The sequence below is a fragment of the Alligator sinensis genome, unplaced genomic scaffold (assembly GCF_000455745.1).
Source record: "Alligator sinensis unplaced genomic scaffold, ASM45574v1 scaffold747_1, whole genome shotgun sequence".
NCBI lineage: Eukaryota > Metazoa > Chordata > Crocodylia > Alligatoridae > Alligator > Alligator sinensis.
The window spans coordinates 926,990-949,688 of record NW_005842254.1 but is presented as its reverse complement, the minus strand read 5'-3'; the positions used below and the strand labels follow the sequence as shown (position 1 = coordinate 949,688).

The following is a 22,699-nucleotide window of genomic DNA, read 5'->3' as shown; positions in this document are numbered from 1 at the left end:
CCCTGGGGCCTTTGTGGCCACAGCGCCGCTCCCGCGTGTGCTTGGGAAGGGCCGCTGCGCTTTGCTCAGCCAGGGGCTTTCCGTGGGGTGCTCTGTTTTACCGTGTACTGTTTTACGCGTGTGAGTGCACGCGTGTGTGAGCTTTCCAGTGGGTGTAAGTGCATGCACGCATGGGCAGACACCCACTGGTGTGGGCACGTGCCTCCAACACCCCCCCCCCCCCCCCCTCCCCCCAGCATTGTAAGTAAAACCTGGGTTGCCCAAGTTCACCCTTGAAAGAGTCTCTTCAGAAGTTTCACAAGCCCCTTAGCTTCTGCTGGGATGTTTTCTTGCTGCTTGGCTTGTAAAGCGGATCTGTTCTTTTATCTGTTGACTCCTCTGTGAAACCCTATGAAATATGAACCTTCATTTCTACCCAAGAGAACTTTTACAATATTTTCTCCAATTCCTGACAACGGGTATTTGTGCCCGAAAGCTTGCAATTAAAGACATTTTTTTTGCAAAAATCTTGTTGAGCTATTAAAAGATATTGTCTGTACTACAGGTCCTGATTGCTTTTTCCTCTAGACCGGAGGTTCTCAAACTTTTTTTTTCACAGACAGCTTGAAAAGTGCTGAGGGTCTCAGAAGACCACTTCATCTCTGTCCTCAAACAAACAAACAAACAAACAAAAATCAAGCGCAAGGCGAAGTACAAATATTCTTGATTGTTCCACAACCTTTCTGCAGACCACCTGAATGGAGCTTGCGGACCACAGTTTGAGAACCACTGCTTTAGACCAATACGACTACAACCTGGATACCTGATCCTTTCTTTTAGGAATTTGGATCTGGTGACAGATCCGGAATTTTGATCCTAAAATGGAGACTGTCTTTCAGGAACTTCGATCCTATGATCAGGTTTTTTTTTTTCTTCCTTTTTTAGAAATGCAGTGCTGTGTATGCTAGTAAAGCACCTTATTTCAGGAGAGGTCCAGTGTTGTCTCAAATGCTGGTATGATGGAGAGCTTGAAATAATGTGGGTGACTGAATCATAGTGGTGTTTGATTCGATCCCATAAGTTCGTGAGACAAAACCAGGCTCTTACATGAGTTCTGCCTAAATCATGGCTAATGAAATACTTTCTTCTATAAAAGTAGTTTTACATTCATAATAGCTAATGCCATATATATATAATGTTAGAATCTCACTTCCTCATTTAATTTATGATTCAGTTTCAGTGTTTAGTTTTCATTACTGTAATTGCTATTACTATGGCAATACCTAAAGCAGTGGTAAAGTATGGTTCTGTGTTGTCCTAGACCAGTGGTCTCCAACCAGTGGATTTCGATCCACTGGTAGATCTCAGAGCCTCTTGGAGTCGATCTGAGGCTGGGGCGGGGGGCTGAGTGCCCACTTGCATGTGCTCATGTGCTCCAGCTGAGCATGTCAATCCGTGGGGGAGGGAAGGGGCAGGGGCTAGATTGAGGACCCCACACAGTGAGAGAGAGTGCCACAGGAGCAGGGGTAAGTTGAGTGGGGTCCCCAGCTAGGTGGAACTTATCTGCTGGTGAGGCGCACCCCCAAATAATTTTTTCTCTCTCTTCCTCAGTCGGCCCCCCCCTTCCCTCCCCACATACTTACCTGTGCACAGTACGTCTTGAGTTGGTTTTAAATGCCAAAGCTGATCTCCTACTTAAAACGGTTGGAGACCACTGTCCTAGACATTAGAGTTACCATGAGGTTTGAAGAAATTCATGGAATCCTCTCTACTTTTGAAATTCTTCTGAGAGAGATTCATTCTCTTACACTTGGTGCAGCACACTTTATGAGCAGCCACAGTGAGAGCAGTTGGATTATGCAAGAGAGACAACTATAGGTCCAAAACGGAGTTTGTAAAGTTTATCATGGTTTGCTGGGAGGCCCAGACTAGAGGAACACTAATTGTAAATTGAATTGCCTAGTGGAGGACTATGGCTGTATCTGCTGATAAACTTATCTTTTGTGGTCAAGTTTAAGGAAACAGTGAAACTGGGTAAGATTAGGTTAGTTTGAAGTCACTAGACCTGAGAAAATGCTTGGGGTATCTATGCCGGACGGGTGCCAGGAAAAAAAAATACAGAAGGTACACAAGATGCGCAATAAGAGGAGTTGTGATGGATGAAAAGAAGGGGTCATCTAAGGTAATACCAGTGCATATTAGTTTCTAAATGACAGTACCTTGTCTTCACAGTGACTTCCTGTTTGGGCATTAAGTTGAGTGTACTGCCATAACATTCCTTTTCTAGGGAAGGTGATAATTTACAAATGTTTTTGTGGTCTCTGTGTAACTAAATGAGGTGTATTGACTGACTTGGTTCCTTTTTAGCGTGAGAAATGAGCTGCCAAAATGGGATTTTCTGCATCGCCAGATTCAGTCCTGTGTGTTCACAGCCAACCATGCATTATATAATCCCTTTCATAAACATATTAAGATCATATATTTGAAGTTGGGTGGCTTCCCTTTCAGCTTCTACTGGGTGGCTGTTCAAAACCTTGCTCTTTTAATGGTTCGCTCTTCTCCTAATTACCAGTCCATATTCATAGAGATTTCATATAAATTTGTTCTTGCATCAACATTGCTTTTTTAAGTAAAACGCTCCCCCCCCCCCACCATTGGCATTAATCTCCCCTGTATCTGTAACTGGGAAATGATAAAGAACGCTATAGGACTGTAGAGAAGAAGGTTTTCCTGAGCCAACAGTGTGCTCTTGTTGCCTCTGCACAACCAAAAAAAATAGCTAACAGTGTACTGGTTTTTATTAACAGGAGTGCCACTTGCAAATCAGGGAAAGTAATCCTTCCCCCTCTGTTCAGCACTGGTGAGAGCTCACCTGGTACTATGTCCAGCTGTGGGCCATACACTTAAGAAAGATGTGGACAGATTAGAATCCAGCAGAGCAACAAAAATAATTAGGAGCCTGAAACATGATTTACAAGGAAAGGCTGAAAGACCTAGGGTTATTTAGTTAAAGAAAAGAGAAGACTGAGCGGGTATTTGAATGATGACTAAGTCATCAAATACCTAAGGGGCGACCTATAAGGAGGATCTTGTTGCTTGAGCTGACTTGCATGAAATATCCTAGGATCACATTTGCCTTTTTTCATGACTGCATCACATTAATGTCTCATAGTTGTCTTGTGATTTAATAATACACACAGGTCTTTTTCCTTTGTCATTTACAACTGATAGGTTCAGAGCATATAGCAGAAATTCTTCTGTCTGTACATCTCCTCCTCTTCCCCCCAGTGCCTGTTCTTTAACTTTGAGTAAATTTTGTCCTGTTTCTATTACTGTGGTCCTGTCCTCTAATTCTGTTTCTCAGCTATCTGTAGCTTCCTCTGCATTAACAGTACTTCTCAACTTTGTGTCACCGACAAATTTTATTGACATAGTCCTACTTTTATGCCAGTAACACTAAAGAAAATGTTTAATAAATTGCTCCCAAGAACGATCCTTGAGAAACTCCATTTGTAAGCGTTCTCCAGCCTGCTACTTCACCTTTCAGCACACACTACTGTTGTCTTTTCTGTAAATTGTTCCTTACCCTACCTAACAGTTTTACTAATCTCTATCTTCTCTAATTTAATAAAGCATGCTTTCACTAGGAGATTACTGAAGTTCATCTAAATTAAATTAATGACATTTCCCAAACTAGAAAATCATCTGTCAAAGAAAATGGCATGCTCTGTTTGTAGTAAAACCATGTTACCATTTATCATGCTTTTCATTTAAGCAGGACAGAGTAGGGATTCTTGTAGATCCTCCTAGTAAGGGAAAGTATTCTTAGCCTGAGACCTGAAGAACAGTTGAGACGAATAACATTTTTTTACTAACTGCTGGCTGAACTAGCTTTTGACTTGCACTCAAAAACCCTAGGAGTCCTGCCTGATTAGTGTCTTTAGCCTGAGGTTGGAAAAAAATGCCTCAAACATTAGTTACCACATACTTGACTGAACTGAAGAAATGAAAGATTTGCTTCCCAGTCCAGTCTTTTTCTAAATTTCTTTTCTTTGGTTTCAGTCACCAGGTTTTATCATGTTGTGGTAAAAATGAGTGCATTTAACTAATCATGTGTTTCAAAAAATTGGGCCACCACCTTTTTTGTTAAGTGACAAAAGTTGAAATCCTGGATATTTCTGGACCTTTGCCTTGGTGATTTTGGGGTATTCTGCACACCTTCCTGAATATTTAAAAGAAATCCAAAGGAAGGGTAGAGAGAGGGGAGGATTTCTTGTAATTTCACACTTGAGGTAACTACAAGTGTGTATCCTACTATTGTTGCTAAATCTTTCTAGATAGACACTTAATATATTGAGTTTAGTATACTGTGACAAAGAGATAAATTATAGTGGTGATAACCACAGTATCTCTGTACCAGCTCTTCAATTATGATTTCAGAGTTGTGATCATTCCCATCCCATGACAACATACTTTAGTCATACCTATGAGCATTTGTACAATACAGCTGGTTTTGGCCCTGGGCTAAAGGGACCCACTGAACCATGAAACTGATGAGACAAGTTTTTTGCACCAGTGCTTTCTAGAGATTGATGAAAGACCAGTTCCCATTTTTTGCAAATTATGTTCAAAGGTTTTGAAAGAGCGTTAAGTTTTTATGGATATTAGAAAAGAGGGTAGAAAAGATCCGGGAATAAAAAAACATGTAAACAGTCGCACAAACTTAAAAAAAATCCCCCAAACTAGCGATTACTACTAAGTGCTGGTGCACTATTCTGAGTTTACTGCTGTTGCTTATTTTACCTCCTTCCTTACATGCGCATGCACACATGAATACACGCATATCAGAGGAAACGCAATATACAAGTAGTGCATTATTGCAATTCCCATAAAGCTTTTGTGCAGCTGTTTCAGTTTTTTAAAATTAATTTAACTTATGTACTGGTGAAACTGGAATGCTGTTCTGCTGTGGCTTATCTCACTTCTGTGGTTTCTTTCAGCTTCCAAACAAAGACCACAAAAAGAGAGAGGAACAAAAAGGCAACAATTCCATTGGCACTGAATGCAGCGAACCAAGAATCATGGATCTGAAATTCAACTCTTCAAGGAAATACATTTCTATCACTGTACCTTCCAAATCACAAGCTATGTCGCCTCATATCAAGTCCGTAGATGATGTCGTTGTTCTTGGCATGAATCTCAGCAAATTTAACAAACCTACTCAGTTCTTCATATGTGTTTCTGGAGTTTTTATGTTTTATCTAATCTATGGATATTTACAGGTAAATTTTAGTGTCATATTTATGCTAGCAGCCCTTTCTTCTTCTGTTTTACCATATATGTGTTTCTAAAATGATGGTGTTTTTATTGGTCGATCTAATATCTGCTTTATGCAGCTATGTTTTAAAAAGAAGAACACTGAAAAGATGAGATTGCGAAGTCAAGCATTCAAAAATAGAAAACAGTACGTGCTTATGAAATTAGAGTGTATCATAATGTTATACACAAGAGGGCTTGCTTAAGGTTGGCTGGGCAACCTTAATTCTACCCTTTCAGGTTCCTTGAGTGCAATATTTAGCAATTTTAATGTTTTTCTAATAAATATTTTTTGTATCCAAGTACCTAGTCCTTTAGGAAAACACAAATTTCACAATAGTCTGTTCCTATATGGTTTTTCAGCAAGCTTAAAACCTTTAGATCTGTAGCAAATCACTCGCACCATTTGAATAACACATACTAATAATAGGTAGAGGTGCACCAATATATTAGTCCATATCTGATCAGCACTGATAAAAGGAAAATTGACATTATTAGCAATCGGCTCTTTTTTGGCCTGTGTAGTCAGTGTCACCAATTTGAATGGTGCGTGCATGTGCTCAGCCAGGAAAGCAACCCAGCAGCTTGGAGAACAGCATGGTTAAGTCTGTGCAGGGGAATGGGCATGGGGGAGGGAAGGAGCAATGTGGGGGACAGATCAAGGCACAGGGAGGGAGGGAGTGGGGCAGGGGCAGGCACTGTCCGGGCAGGGGCAGGCACTGTCCAGCCAGGGTGAAGCACCCGGTGGAGCCATGGGCAGCTTGTCTGGAGGGGTGGGAAGCAGGAAGCAGCTCACTGCCACTGCAAGCACCCCTGGGGAGGCAGGAGCATGTGCTCCCTGGATTTGGGCATGAGGCAAGGGCGAGCTCAGGGTCGGTGGCAGCACCACCCTCTTCCTGTCAGGGGCCGAGCTGGGGCTGTGCTGGGGACAGGCAGGTAGGACTGGAGCTGGGAGCTGGGCTACAAGAATTTTTGGGGTGGCTGTAGCCCCCCATAGTCCCTTCCCAGCACTGCCGCCGCCCACCCCGAGCGCAGCCCTGGCTCAGCATTCTCCCACTGAGAAGAGGCCAGCGCAACCCTTGGCCCCGAGCCCTCAGTAGGCAGCCTGCCCTCACATTGTTTACACATTCTGGGGTCACATGCCCCCCATACTTCCCCAGGGGTGTGCGCAGCAGCGGGAGCCGCCTGTACGTCCCCTGGACAAGCTGCCCACTGCTCCATCCTGCACCCCACCCTGGCTGTGCAGTGCCTGCTCCAGCCCCACTCCCTCACCGTGAGGGCCTCAATCTGCCCCTTCCTCCCAACAGACTTACCAGCCTTACTGCTTTCCATGTTGCTGGGCTACATACTGTCAATCAGATTGGTATCAGCCAATATGGCTGGTCAATAAGTGGCCATCGGTATCGGCCCAAAATACCTTTATTGATGTACCCCTATTTATCAGCGTGCCCCTAGTAATTCCTCTCTGCACAACCACCATGAAGATGGATGAAAAATGTGCTTTGCCCATAGGGATCAAAACTGTTTGCTAAACAACAAAGGAAATGCTGGGTGTTTTTGGAATCCTGGTTTCAGTTCTAGGTTTTACATTGGAGTGTTCTCTACAGTTAGCGAATTTCTGTGCCCAGGTGGCATTTGTACACATACTTTTTTGTCCTGTGGCACACTGGACATCTGCCGCTTCAAAGATCCGCTGTTCTGGACATGAGCTGATGTGATCTGTGGTGCGCTGCGTGCAGTTGTATAAACGGCAAAATGCATATCAGCACGCAGAAAATGGCAGCGTTGTGCTTTTGAACTAAAACACCTTGTGTGTGTGCACGTGTGTGTTAGCTCAAAAGCGTGCTGCTGCCATTTTCTCAGTGCTGATGTGCATTTTGCCACTTATACAACTGCAAGCGATGCAGCACTGGGCACTTACGTGTGTAAAAATGCCTGGTGTGACTCAGCCAAACAGTTAATCTCCATTTCAAAGCATGCAGCTACAAACGCTTCTCAAGGAAATGGTTATAAGAATTTTGACCAAAAATATACTTTCCCCTAATGTCAGTGTCAGAAACAGCCGAAGAGTTTTTGTTGAAACTTTTAAAAGGAAAAAAATAGTTAAGCCAAGGCAGTTATTTTGTTAAAGTTATTGGTAACTGAGAAAAGAGTCTTATCCTGGAAAATATTAGGCAGGCAACCTGTAGGCATTGTCACCAGCTCTGCCTATAATTGACACCTCCATATCGTTCTGTGCCCAGTACTGTATGTAATTTTTTTCATAACATTTTTTTCAACGCCAGTTTTAATATGCTAGCAGCCTGCAGACTTATAAATTCACGTGTGCTACTTAAGTTAGGTACTCAAAATATTACGTGTGGATTCTTTAGAAATGAAAATTTCTAATAAACTTCTCTCTTAAAGGTGCTGATTTGTATATAACTTAATCTTTATGAGCAGTTTATGAATTCTGGCTAGAACCAGAGTCAAACTTAAATAAATAATTTTGAAAATTCAGTTAAAAACCCAGACATCAAGTCCTTTCTAATTTGTGATGGATGGTCATGGTTCTCTGATGTATTGCTCCATTAACTTTGTTGTAGTTGTCCCTATTTTTTTCACTGAATCTTTAAATCATGCTTTTCTTCAATACTTAAGTGACACATACTGTAGATAATTTCTACTTAATGTTTATAACTTAAAAGCACAAGAATTGCAGACTTGTAATGAGAGAACCAGTCCACTAATCACGTTTTAATGTTTTGGGTGTAAATGTGTTTTCTTTCAATAGGAACTGATATTTTCAGTGGAGGGTTTTAAGCCCTTTGGTTGGTACCTTACATTAGTACAATTTGGGTTTTATTCCATTTTTGGACTAATAGAACTTCAGCTTATTCAGGACAAAAGGAGACGGTACGTATTTTTTAAGTGAGCTTAAAAAGTAAATATCTTGATTTGTTTTGTTTTTCCAATTTGATTTGAAAAATCTGCCTTCTGGTATTTGAATATGAATATTGCTGATACTATGCAGAACATTTTGAGTCGACTTCATGGATTGTCATAGAATAAAATACAATATTTCATAAATAGAGTTGAGATTTGAAAATATATACATCCCTCTTTTCTGTCAGCTAGCATATGTGTGCGCAAGCGTGTGCACTCATGCGTATACTGAAGGCAAAAAGAGCCAACTATCTTTGAAAGTATGTTTGAAAGCTTTCAAACATGCATTTAATTTAGCAAGTCCTAAAATGTCAACTTTTTTTGTATTTGATTGTTAAGCTTAATTCGCTAGAAATTTATGCTACTGTGCACATTTGTATCAGAAACCTTAAAACAAGTAAATAACTTTTCCTATAATTTACATATGTTTCTATGTAAGCAGCAAGATAAGTTATCATTTTAGGCATTGATTCTTTAGAGATGTACAAATGGGCACTTTAAAATCTGTATCTAGTCATTAGATTACTGTCAAGGGATGGCATGCAATATTTAAAGTTGCGTTGCTCTGCTTCTCAGAGAAGCTACTTCTGTGGAGTTCCACTATTCTGCTTCTGATACCTTAGATAAATTAGGTTTCTGACTGCATGGCTCAGCATAGACATGCCCATTAAAGACAGTTCTTCTTGGTGGGAGCAGAGGGGTTACTATATTTACTGACATTTTAGAGAAAACATTTGAAAAGGGTACATTGTAAATGTTGCTTTGTTTTTTCTCTTGTGCCTGTGCATTTCTGTAGTATTGGTGTCCATGATTTTTCTTTCCCCCTCTCATCCCCAATTTGCCTCACCAGTGGTGATCCTTGGCTAAGACTCTGTCTGTTAAACTTTTAGATTATAACACACTTTTATAGACAGCTTCTGGAAAGCATGATTTATTTTAGATGCTGACAGATTCTAAATTATAGAACCTTTTGATATATTATAAAATGAAGTAATGTGTCAGGTTACACAGAGTTGTTAATTTGTTAAGCTTCTTTTTAAATGGGCATTAATATGTTTGGCAAAATGGAACCACCTGTAAAAACTAGTGGAATGTGTCACTATATGTTACACTGGAAATTATATTGAAATTACATTTTCTCTAATCTGGGTAACATTTTGTAAGTACTTAAGAACGAAAAATATCATTATTATGATTCTGCCTTTTCTTTGATTTAGAATGTTTATGTAATCTCTCATCCTCCCTGCCCTGTGTACAGCATGCCAGTTTTGCATAATTTGCTGTGAATAAAGCAAGACTTGACCTTGTTTGCTGTTCCCCTTTGCAGATATTTTTAGCTTGCTCTTAAGTTAGCCAGACTTGATGCACAGCATGTTTGTGTTGATGAATTCACTTCACAAACTTACTACTGTAATACTTAGAAGCATTCTGTTTGTGTGCAAAGTACAGTTGTCACCAGGTAGTAATTTCACCAGATCAAAAGTATAGTCATCTGAATGCTCAGATACCTCGTACTGACAGTTAGTTGGTTGAGATTTGGCATTAAACTATCTTCATCCTATTCTATGAAGTTATTAAAGAAGCATGACATTTACTTGTAATTGACTGTGGGTTTTTCCCAACTTCTAAAAATAGAGAGAAATTCACTTTATTTTAACTTTATAAAAATACTAAAAAAAAAAAAAAAAAAAAAAAATCCGAACCATAAATATTTCAGAAAGTTATGAGCATTTGAACATGGAAGTGGTTGTAATAGAAACTGTTATGCAGTCATCATGAGGGAAAGTTAGTTAAGAACAGAACTGAGATTTAAGAGATCTGGGTTTTATTCCCAACTTCCTGTGCTGTCTTTGGTCTTTTACTTAATATCTTTGTGTCTTGGTTCCCTCATTTGTAAATTGAAATAATGTCTGAGAAGAGTGCTATATATTAACATATCATGCTATGTTTTATACTTCTTAAATAAAAGGCACTGAAGTTTGAAGTATAGCTAATTTCAACCGAGTTGAAAAATATTGAAATTGCAACAATTTTTATGCAATTTCAGTAAAAGACTGGGAATCCTAGGGAAATTTTGGCTCATTTTTAAAACTTTTTTTCTTTTTTTTTCACAGTATGAAAGTCTTTGTTTTTAGAAGCGTTACATATTTATATTTAAAAAAAAACAAACCCTCCATCTGTTTATATTTTGCAGAATTCCTGGCAAAACCTACATGATGATAGCCTTTTTAACAGTGGCTACTATGGGTTTATCAAATACCTCACTAGGATATCTAAACTATCCTACTCAAGTCATCTTCAAATGCTGTAAACTTATTCCAGTTATGATAGGAGGAGTCTTTATACAAGGTATGCCTTAATCTTGGTATAAAATGTTTGTTAACTTTTATTAACAGAAGTTTTTTAAACCCAACCCTTTTTCTGTATAAAGTTTTGGTTTTAACAAACCACCTTTCTTAGACATGCAAAAGTTCCATTAAAAATTCTCAAACATTTATAATTTATATAAAAGAAACATGATTAATTTTATATTTAATGATGTCATTATCCAAAAATAAAAAGAGGGTCTGGTGAATGAATCTCACTGAAGATCATAACATAGTGATTATTAAAAAAATATATATGGCATACTTAAATATTGTGTTTTAATAAGACTCACAGTATATTATGAAAAATTCCCACTCTGTCCTGAAGATGCAGTGCTGCTTAAAGTCGATGAAGCTTCAAGCAAGCAATATTATTCTAGTACAGAGCTCAACATTTAATATTCCTGTTATAGTACTTAGTTCCATGTATTGTAGTCAGAGTAGAACATTGTGATTCTTTTAGGAGCGAGACGAAATAAGATAGACAAGTTAAAAAAGTAAAATAATTCATACTAGAAGGCAAATATTGTACATATAATTAAAACTTCGGGTTTTGTCTCATAATGGAATCTTCATATGTCATTTCAATTTGGTATCTGTGGGTCATTTTATAATGTTTTTGGATTATATAATACTATATATTCAGCAGCTGAGAACATATTTAAAGTACTGTTCCAGGGGAAGGGAACATGTTATTCAGATGATATGCTTGGGATCTCACCTTATTCCCAAAAAAATAGTTGCCTGGAACTACAGGATTCTGAAGTAGTAGCAGGCAACTGTCAATCCTTCTGTATATGTGTTAGAGCACCAGGACCTTACACACACACACACACACACACACACACACACACACACACACACACACACACACACACACACACACACACACACACACACACACACACACACACACACACACGCATGGAGATCTTTCTTTACCCCCCTTCCACCCTTTGGATACTGTTTCAGTGGCCTAAAAGCCCAGACATTTGGTGCCTCAGTGGCTGTGGTTATATGTGGAACAGGCTCCCAAGGGAGGTGGTGCTCTCCCCTACCCTGGGGGTCTTCAAGAGGAGGTTGGATATGCATCTAGCTGGAGTCATCTAGACCCAGCACTCGTTCCTGCCTATGCAGGGGGTCGGACTTGATGATCTATTGAGGTCCCTTCCGACCCTAACATCTATGAATCTATGAAACAGAAAGTAGGGGAACGACACAGTGAGGAAGTGCCTCAACACACACATGCTAGAGAAGAAGCTCCTGTAGAAGCAGAAAGAAAGGCTCTGTCATAGCTTGGCTGGTTAAGATGCTGTTGGTGCTACTGTGCTGCTCCTTACTAAGTTATTATTTTACCTGTTGTTATTTAAAGTGGTAGACTGGACTGAGGCTGTAGGGGAGGAGGATGCCTCATTGGGGCACACTGTTGTGTCGTGTAGAGGCCCCAGTGCCAGTGAGGGCGCACCTTAACACATGCACACAGTCACACGTGTCATGAGTTTTGCTTGCTCTTTCCTACCTATGCAGGGGGTCGGATTCGATGATCTGTTGAGGTCCCTTCTGACCCTAACACCTATGAATCTATGTGCATCCAGGAATTGAACCCATGCCTCCCGCATGCCAGACAAAGATTCTCTCTACCACTGAACCACAACAGGAGGTCTGGATTCTAAAGTAATAGTTCCCAGTCTGGCCTGTTAACCTGTTGATGGTGGTCTGCAGAGAGATGGCTAGCCAAATGGCAACAGCTGTTCTTGTTTCCTTCTGTCATTACATTTAAAGAGAACTGAAGTATACTAGATACATGGGAAAGTAGTATTAGTTAAGTAAACATTTGTTCTTCCTGAAGTGATATCAGTTCCTCCCCAATTGAAGGAAAAATATTGTTTTTGCCACTGTGAATAAAAGAGATGGCTCATAAGACAATTTTGTTATCAAGATGCTCTTTACGTTATGAAAAAGTTTTGGAACAGTTGCTGAATAGAGAGGTACGTCTTACGTTTTCTCCTCAGATGGTGGGAAGCAGGACATTGGGTCTGTGTATATCAGTGGAGAACTGAATGAAGGAGATACTTTTATTTGCTTACTGCCCAAATAAACACCAAAACAGATTTAAATCTAACACTGATTACATGGTCATGTTCATGTTGTTTGTATTGTCTGGGTTTTTTTTATAGGAAAACGTTATAATATTGCAGATGTGTCTGCTGCAATGTGTATGAGTCTCGGCCTAATATGGTTTACTTTAGCTGACAGCACAGTCGCACCAAATTTCAACTTGACAGGTAAAGAAGCATTGTACTTTATGCTTTAATAAAATTCTTATTTTGCCTAGAGTGAGTATTCCATGAAAATTTTTAGGAGTTTTTGGTGGTAATGCCTTAAGGTGTCATACTGAAAATGTAGATTTTATTATATTGTTGCACTAGTAGTACTACAGCTGTGGTAGAAGAGGCACTTCCATTCTGAGTCCCAGTTCTTAGAAGCTTATAACTTTCCAAAAATATTACCCTTTATATTTTTCTTCAGTCCAGAAATAAAAGTTTTTGATAAGTTAATAAATAAGATGAAATTCTGTTTGACTTTTTTAAACATTTAACATAAAAAGGTGAGTTTGGTTTTGCTAAGTAAATATTTCAGACTTTATATTTTTGGAAACTTTTCCTCTACTTTCATGTTTTCTGTAGAATTGACTGTCTCAGTGACACATGCTCAGAATTATAAGCCAGTCAATTGACCAGTCTTAGTTGACCAGGTCATTGTCTCTGTTTGAATAATAAGTGCTCAAATATTGGTGAATACTTCAGCAAGCTAAGGATTCCATTATGTAGGTTTGCATCATGGTGCCATCTGTTAGTAAAGGCAGTGTTGCAGGGGTCAAGATTCACACAGGCAGACTCCCCTCCCTTCACTAATAACACAAAGCTCCTTCCTATATATGCAGCCATAGTACAAGCCTTCTCTTATGTTTAGAGACAGGTGGATCTTGCCCTGCTCTTCTCCTGAGTTCTTGTAGGCTGTTAGGCCAAGTGGGGCTGCAGTTTTGCTGCTCCTGATTTAGATAGCTTCTGCTATAGGGGTGGGCAAAATATGGCCTGTGGGTGAGATCCAGCCCACGAAGGGATTCTATCTATGGTGATCTATCTAAATATGGCCTGTGGTGAGTTCCTTGGCCCTGTCTGGCCCAAGCGTAAGGGGACAGCCTAGGCCATGGCATGTGCAGCAGGTCATGCCACCCCCAGGTGCAAAGTGGGGCAGAGGTGTCCCAGCAACCAGATTCAGCTTCCTGGTAGCCCCTGCAGCAGTGGCTCACTCTGGGTGCTACCTATGGACCTGGCCCCCCAGCCTGTCCACTCCACACCCACTGGTGAGGGGGGAGTAGGCAGGTTGGCAGGGTCTCCACAGAGACTGGGCCAGGACCCCTTCAGGCAGGGCGTGTTCAGCCAGGCAGATAATGGGGCTACCGGCAAATGGGGGGCAGCATCTGGGAGCAGGATGGGCAGAGGCAGAGCTGGGATCATGGGGAGATGACAGCACGGGGACTGGGGCAGAGCCATGATCCTGCATCCCTGCACTAGGTGTTGGTTCTGCAGGCAAGGACATGCAGGGAATGTATTGTGGCTTTGCCCTGATGCCCCGGCCCTGCTTGCCTATGGGTGCAGGGCAAAGAGGTCTGGGAGAATCAGTTGCTACCTCCCCCGCACCCCTGCTGGCTGGGGGCTGGCCTTGCTCAGGACCCCTCCCTACTTCTTCCCGCTCCCCCCTAGCCCTGCAACAGCTCATCAAAACTTCTTAAGTGACACTCCAGCTCAAATAATTGCGCATCTCTGCTCTACTAGCTGTCTGCTGCAAGTGCAGGCAGCTCTGTTCAGCAGAGAGAAGAGGTACCTTTGAGGTGGCACAAGCTTCTGTGATTTACCCTGGGCTTTGTGGAAAGGACCGTCCATTTCTTTCTTCCCTCTCTATGCAGTATGGGAGTTTAAAAACCCAGGAAGTGAGAAAACATTTTGTTGTCTGGAATCTTGTGGAATAGGAGCAGTTAGAAACAGACCTAGCTAGGTTGTGGGATGCTTGAATACAAGCCTCTGGATTGTGAGATAATAAGGCATTAATAGACTAGGAAGAGTCAGGAAAAGCCAAAGTAATCTGTGTGGAAATTGATTACTAGAAGTGAATATGAAAAAACTGTTAAAGCGAAGTGCAAGTTCTGTTCTTCTGAGTAGATAGCATACAGTTAGAATGGAGAACTATTGGTCGAATTTTTCTGATAGGTATCTAGCTGCTGTCAAAGATTAGATTATTTCAGTCACACCATATGAAAGGGAAACTCATATGCCTCAACATTTTTCTTTGCATGATCCTTCAACTTTTTTTGGCATCATCATCCCAAAGCATGGGATCTTAAAGAGAATAAAAGTGGAATTTAGCACAATTATTTTTTCATTTTCTAATACATTACATTTTCTAATTTTGCTATTTTGTGTGTGTCAGTCTCAAAACTTTTCACTCCTGGAAGGTCTTCGCTTGTTCTTCAAATTGGGTATTAAGTTTTTAGACAAAATGCCCAATGACCAGAAAATAGACGTCACCATATTCTGGTACCCATTCCAGAAGTACACCATTTTGTGTACTTGAAAACATTAAGTGCTTCTATACATCCAATTTACAAAGTTCCAAGTAGAAAACAATTTGAAGGAAGCCTTCTGTATCTTAAAGTGGGAGAAATGAAATAAAGAGCAGAGTTGGTGATGTGAATGCATAAGTTCCTCGGTTGTCTCTGGTATCTTGATGGAACAGTGTCAATTTCATAACAACTGACAAACACTGAGTTTTGCATTCTAGTGAACAACTGAGCATCACTTCATAGCCCAATATAATTGGCAAATCTGGTCCACAGAAAGTTATTTCTGTAGCGACTGGCCATCAGGGGTCCTAACAGGTACCCCAGCCCAGACTAATTGCCCAGCTGGCCAAACCTACCAGCCTTTAACTAGCAGTCCCACCCTATCTGATGAACCAGCTGGTCACTTGGGGCTTCCTGATTTGGCTGCCTGGGAGAGCAACTTCTCCAAGTCCCCTATGGCAATACAAAGTAGGCCAGTGAGTGGTTTCACCTGTAGGTCAAAGAGCACCAAGCACATGACTTCTGAACCTGCATAGCTTAACTCCAGTGTCTTTTGGATGCAAAACTCAAAATTCATTTTGTTGCTTGAAACCATACAGAGCCCATTCAGAATATGGAGAGTGATAATTCTCTGTTGTTTGAACCCAAGAGTGATGGTCTAAGCAGAAAAAAACCCAAATTTGTGAGAATGGTGAGTAAAGTCCTTATGAAAGCTGAAGAGGAAAAAATTGAGGAAAACTCCAAGATAAATCAAGTAACCGCTCCCCTGCACAATGCTGCTTGGCTTCTTGAACCATGCTTCTACAGCACCCTTTTTGCAAAGTACCCTGGATTCAGATGATGACCTTGTACTGTCTAGTGCAAATTATAAATTATGTGGAAACAAGTGAGAAGTTCTGGCAAAAACAGCAAATTGTAAAGCAAGAAGCAAGTGTTGTTTTGTAAAACAGTGCAGAATGCAGTCCCAGCAACAGTATCAAATTAGATTGTTTCATTATCATGGAAAGAGTTGTGTCCGTTGCATTCTAGCTACATTGGAAGAAGTTTTTTTTTCAACATTTCTGTGTGTTCCAAAATGTGCAGAACAACCTAGTTGTCATTTTGGGAAACTGTCCATTCAGAAGCCAGAAATGTAGTGCTGAGAACCATGTCACAATTTAGGGTTGGAAAAGAAAAGGGCTGATAAAGAATTGAGTAAATATTTGGATGAAGAGGAACAAGTGGTAGGTACTCATGAATTTGATGACAAAAGTGAAAGATGAAGCAGTGGAGACTGATTTTAAAAAATAATGTAATGCAGAAAGTTTAGGACTTGGTATGCTGCCACCCTGTCATGACTGCTTTTGGAACCCTTTTTTCATTTATATTTGTCACCACTTTTACTATTTGTTTTAGACCTCTTTTTGGTCTTCAGTAATATTCACATTTAATAGTAACCAAACACTGCTAGAAAGGATGTAATAATTCTTTAATTGTTTTAAATTTTATTTAATAGTTTTCAGACTTTAAAAGGTCTCCCTTATATTGGGGGGGAGGAGGGGGAGGGGTTTGTGATTGAGCATAAGTTTCTAACCTGGTACAAATTATGAAGTCTTTCTTGTAACTATTCTAATAAATTAATGCTTTTAAATATTTGACAGTGTTTTTACATTGGCAATATTTCCTTGTTAGTATACCAGTTTATTTTATGAAGTGTCTGAATGCAAATATTTGTTTAGCTCTGTTCATGATTTTGCTATGTTGCCTTTTTAATAGTTTTATTTGTGTGTATTAGAGCTGGAAAACATTACTATTTCACATCTGAATTATAGGATCTAGTGCATATATTTAATGTACATTTTAGTCAGCATCACACATGACTGGATGTGTAGTTGAATGAGAGAAATGGGTATGATGTGAGGATGGTATGACTTTTGGTGCCTACTAAATAAGTGTGCCCAAATGTAACTCCATATCAAGGTGCATATTATTCCTTCTGTTTTCAGAATGGGTTTTAAATGTAAAAATGCAAAATTTAAATAGTCCACACATTTAAACATTTCTTACGGGTTTTTTTTAATTTGGTTGGAAAGATGTTGCAAACTGAAGGAACTGGGACTATGTTGATGCCAAAATCAATAATTGAGTGAGAAAATCATCTATAGATACTAGTGTTTGAAAATTGTTGCTATAGCACTACAAACAGTATTACCTTTTTGTTTTTAACATGCCTTGGATCTATTTCAACCAAAGATGTATTGATACCCAGAATATAATAGGTCACAAAACTGGAGTTTGAAAGACTGTTTCACATCAAAAGACTAGGTCCAAGTTCTCTTCCTGGTTCTGGTACTCACTTTCTGTAATCCTGGGCAAGTTATATCTTTTCCTTGATTCCCATCCTACTTATTTATCCAATCGTATTCCCATCATACCTATTTAGTGTTTCAGAGAGGGGAGAGGGTGTAGAAGTTAAGTCTTTTATTTTAGTAGCCAAATGATGGAGGTAGAAGGCAGCTTAGTACATTACCTAAGAAGCACGCTTGAAGCTGGCTTACAGGAGTATATGTACTGCTGTCATTGTATTCCCAATTTAAGTGTGACATTTCTAAAGAGTGCTTACTATATAAGGTAATATTACCTTGTCCTTTAATAGTTCTGTGTAGTTTTATTCCATGACTCCTGATGACACCCTGAAGAAAACTGCAGTGAAGATGTCCATAGGAAGCAGAAAGTAAATTGACATTTGAAATATATTCTAGGATAGTGAAAAGAAAACCTGGCTACAGACTTAAACATATTGAGCCTTTCAAAACAACATTAACTTTTTACTCTGGATTGTAACTCCAAAATGACAAATTCCTAGGAATTCACTTGCCTTATGATACTGTCTAGTTGCTAGTCACCAAATAACATCAGATTTCCTTCTAGTGGCTCATATTCATAAATACATTGAAAGCATTTACACACAAACTTGTATGATTCTAGCGGAAGCATTTCTTTACTCGCATGATTTAATCAGAATTCTTTAAACGTGCACATTGTCAAGGGCAAATCTATTTACATGTCACAATTTTGCCTAAGGAAGCAAAACTGTGCTGTGAGGTTAAACAGAACAAGTAATCTTTGCTGTCTGATACAAATGTTAAAAACAGAAAACCTGAGTGGTTTAAAGCATCAGCTTGATGAAAAATTGTGCCATGCAGAATTTTGTAAATTAGATTTAAGGCTCCTTAGTACTAGTGGAATCCAGGGGCAGCATTGTTGTGCAAGAGAAACACATTGGCTTAATGAAATATACCTCACTCAAGAATCCGTTCATCCACTGCTCTTGTCAGCAAAGGAAACAAAGTGGCATTTGCCAGTGCACTTTTGTATTTGTAACTAGGAAGGAAATTAATTTTTAAAATAGAATAGATACTTAGAGCTCAGCAATTGCTGTTGGCATTGTCATACTGGGAAGTTGGAAGTTAGTTTTCTCAAGCAGCTGTGATTGGAAGTATTGTGCTTTTTAAAAGAGGGGAGACCACATATAGAAAGGGTACATTTTGCTACATCTGTGCAGCAACCAACAAAAGAAATTTTTATCTAGGCTACTGGCAGCACTAGTCAGTATTAGGAACACTGCCTGGAGCAATAGGAGATGATGGGTTCCATGCCCACTCTTGTCCCCTCTAGTCTTCCTGTACAGAGAATTATTAGCTTTATTAATGTTACAGTAAAGGTGTTTGGCTGGGCAGATTTTTAAATATCAAAATATTTGAATTGGGATATTGAGATATCATTTTGTCCATTTAGTCTTAGACTTAAATAACAGATTAGAAAACAGGTTTTTTTTTCTTTAAAGGTGAGGTGAATTGTTCACAAACTTAGCATGGAATAAAACTTCAAAGCATTTTAATAAGGCAAAGACTTTTTTTTTTCCAAAAAAAATACAAACTCCTATAAGGTACCATAGTGCATGGGAAATAGTTCATCTAATTCAAATTATTTGTGTTTAACTGTGGGATAAGTGCCCCCATCAAATTTTTTGTGGCGAAAGGGAAGAATTATGATGGATTTTTTTATATAAGAAGCATCCAGTAAACTTTGGTTAATTTCCACATTGGATAACTCGCCATTGTTCCAGTTCTTTGCCAGTGACTGCCCCTCTCTCTGCTTCCCTTTGCTACTAACTCCTGATGATTGGTCACTGCTGGACAATTCACTATTATTTACCTTCCTATTGGAATTGTAAATTAAACAGTTTCCTATATGCCAGTACAAGAAAAGCAAAATTAAAATAACTTCTAATGGATATAGTTTTAGCTAGCATTTTTAAAATGATACCCCCTGCAGTTCAAGATTTATGCGGGCAAATTTGAAGTGGCACTTTGTTACTGTTCTGCATGTTTAGTAAATCAGCACTCTGAACAGTTTTCTCCCCTCTTTACTTTCTTGAAGGTGTGGTCCTTATATCCCTTGCCCTCTGTGCAGATGCCGTTATAGGAAATGTACAGGAAAAAGCTATGAAGTTGCACAATGGTTCCAATTCAGAAATGGTAAATACCTGACTTTAATTTAGTGTTCTGTCACACTGGCTATATTATGACGTTGACAATCAAACTGTAATAGAACTAACTGAATGGAAGCAAAGGCTTGGATAGATATGAAATTAGAATTTCTTACCATTTTAATCCTTGTTAAGTCAAGATACAAAAAATGTGATGACAAAGAAAAATTACTCATTTTTGCCTTGCATATAAAAAGAATGTGCATTTGATGCACTGCTCCTTTTTTGACCCTTAAAGGCACACATTTGTCTATATTTTTACGATCAAATAATATTTTTGAGGTTGCAATATTTGCTTCTCCCTAATTGCACTGAATATTTACATAAATGTGGATGTATTTTACTGTATTTTCTTGCATACAACACCTATTGTCCAAAAACAACTGTTGGAAATGGAGTATGCATTGTATCCAAGAAATATGGTACAAGCAATTTTTGCCACTTACCAGACAAAAGCAAACATAAAGTTTGTACACAATCCACAGAGACCTACCTAGCTGTTGTTACTCAGTTGCTTATTACAAGAAATTTCTATTTTTTTTTTGCCTGCCTTCTGCCTTTGAAAAACAAAATGCATATCTTATTCAGGGGCCTGTATGCAAGAAATTATGGTATTTGATTATACACCCATCCTACACGTCTGAAATCAATGTCTATTCAATAAGATCATGTACTTTAGTTTTAATAAAATATGGCATGGTCCTCTACGTTAGGTGCATTGTGCTGTTTTATCGCAAGGGTGGCCATCCTGTAGCATGCATGCCCGAAGTGGCACAGGCAGCCTCTGGGTGTGGCAAGTGAAGACTAGGAAAGTGACAGGCAGCGTGTCAACAGATGGGGCAGGAAGCAAGGAAGCAGAGCAGTAGATAAGGAAAGGGATTGGAGTGGCACCCAGAGGTTGCAGGGGTAATTTGTGGTATACCTGCCAGAAAGGTTGGGCCCCAATGTTTTATGGTATCTTTCCTCTGCCTCATTTCCCCATCAATTGCTGGAATGCCATCAGACTTAGATTTGTAAGTGAACTTGTATTTGCTCCCTTCAATGTCAATGGCAAAACTGTTGGCTTCTGTGGTGGAGGACTTGGGGCATTATGTGAAAATCTCCATGGCTTTCAAAATGCATGGCTTTCAAAAAATCTTGTTTCACAGATTTAGTAACATACTGTATTAAACATACAAAGTATCTTGAGGTTTTCTTAAAAGTGAGAGTTTCTTATATTTGGAACTTAATATGTGTTCTCTAACTGAAATCAAACTTTTTATTGAAACATAAATCAAAAATGAAAACTTGGTGCAACACATGTATATCAACATGGAGAAGGTCCTTTGAATTTTTTTTTCAAATGCATCAAGGCATCTAGTTGCCTTGCAGAAGGGGACTAAGCAGACTTCCTGTCTGGTTCATAACAGTTGAAAGCCCAGTAAACAGTACTCAGGAAAATAAATGTAAACTAATATAAAGCGACATGCTGGTGGGGGGAGTGGTGTTGGCAGTGGGCAGGAGTGAATGCAGCAGCTGGGTAGAAGTGCGGGACCCTTGCCGATGGTCCAGAGCCAGTGGGACCCAGGGTGGGACAGCAGGAGCACGGAGCTTGGGCTGGCGTGGGCACAGGGCTTGCATATAGTTCTTGGGTTCTCCTCCTGGGCCACTCACCTCATGGGGCAAGCCCCACACAATGGAGCTGGCAGCCTGCCTCCACTCATTGCTACACACAGGTCCTGGGGAATGGCGGGGAGCTCTACACTATGGATCCAGGCCAGCTCCACCCCTCTTCCTGCTGCCCTGGCCAAGCCGTATGACCTGTATTGCTAGCTTCATCACATAGGGTTCAGGCATGTGAACCCGGTGCAATGGAGCCAGCAGCCTGGCCACATGTAGTCCTGGGGCATGTCAAGACCGCACACTGCCGGGGTGGGGCTGTGCCTGCTGCTGCTAGCAGCAGGGACTATGTGCAATGCGGGGGAGTGTATTTGTAGGGCCCCCCTTCCCAGCTCCCCCCACACACACACTCCCTAGCCACCCTGTCTCTCCACATGCCCCCCACACCTCTTCCCCTCACTATATACAAGAGTAAGACTTCATTTTGAACTATTATGCAATCATTTCTATATACACAACGCAAACACACAATTCAGGACAAAAATATTTTTTGAAATAATGTTAAAATATGTCATTGTAGATGTTTGATTGTTAGTATATAATTTGTTCTTTTTCCAGTTCCAAGATGGCAAACCCCCTTCCCGAAAGGAATACGTCTGGTGGCAAAGGTCAGGGGTTAGGGGGCGGAACTTCTAGTCCCAAGGTGGTGACTAGGGAGCAGGGCACCTGTGAAGGGGCAGAGCTACCCCTTCTGTCCTCGACAGCTTACCCAAACTTGTTAGGTAGCTCTGCAGACAAAATAATTGCCCACCCCGGTCCTAAATGGTGTGGGAAACCATGCCAATAAAGGTTTGTATATAGACAGATGAGCTTTGTAATGTTTGTTGTAGTTTGGTAGCTTTATCTCAAATTGCTGATAAAAAGGCAGACAGAATCCTAATGGGCTTGATTTGCATTGATTTAAAATCAATTAACTTTTTTATGTAAGAAGCTTATAAAAGGCTCATAAAAATAACTGCAGCTAGTGAAAACACAAGAGCACCAATGCTTTAAAAAAAAAAAAGCCAAATGGCAAAATTGTTAGTTTCTAAGAAGTGGTAAGTCTTAATGATTGCCTTGAAAAACATGGATGTCAATCCCTAAAGATTGACAATAATATTAAAGATATTAATCTTAGATAGCCCAAAGATTAAAAGAACCAGAAGATGCAGCTGAAAATTTTAGGGCTATTAGAGAACTCATATGAACTTCTCTAAAACTTTTTGTCTATCTACAAATATCAACAGACACACATCCATTAAAATTTCACCTAATCAGAATTTAGTAGTTTGTCCTCAGTGTAGAACAGAGGCACTGTGA

The 22,699-nt window shown here is 39.8% G+C and overlaps 1 protein-coding gene across 3 annotated transcripts in view; it reads left to right on the top strand.

The window, feature by feature from the left end:
• The first annotated feature begins 600 nt into the window (after positions 1-600).
• Positions 601-22,699, top strand: part of SLC35B3 (solute carrier family 35 member B3) — a 38,392-nt gene continuing 16,293 nt past the window's right edge. For 2 of the 3 annotated variants that reach the window (XM_025208837.1, XM_006027594.3), the window contains exons 1-6: positions 601-899; positions 4,980-5,261; positions 8,069-8,190; positions 10,415-10,569; positions 12,764-12,871; positions 19,633-19,730. In XM_025208837.1, coding sequence (XP_025064622.1) covers positions 861-899; positions 4,980-5,261; positions 8,069-8,190; positions 10,415-10,569; positions 12,764-12,871; positions 19,633-19,730 — 804 coding nt within the window. In that variant the 5' untranslated portion in view covers positions 601-860. Of the gene's footprint in view, positions 900-1,663; positions 2,162-4,979; positions 5,262-8,068; positions 8,191-10,414; positions 10,570-12,763; positions 12,872-19,632; positions 19,731-22,699 lie in introns of those variants that run through there. The other variant, XM_006027595.3, reaches the window with a different exon arrangement.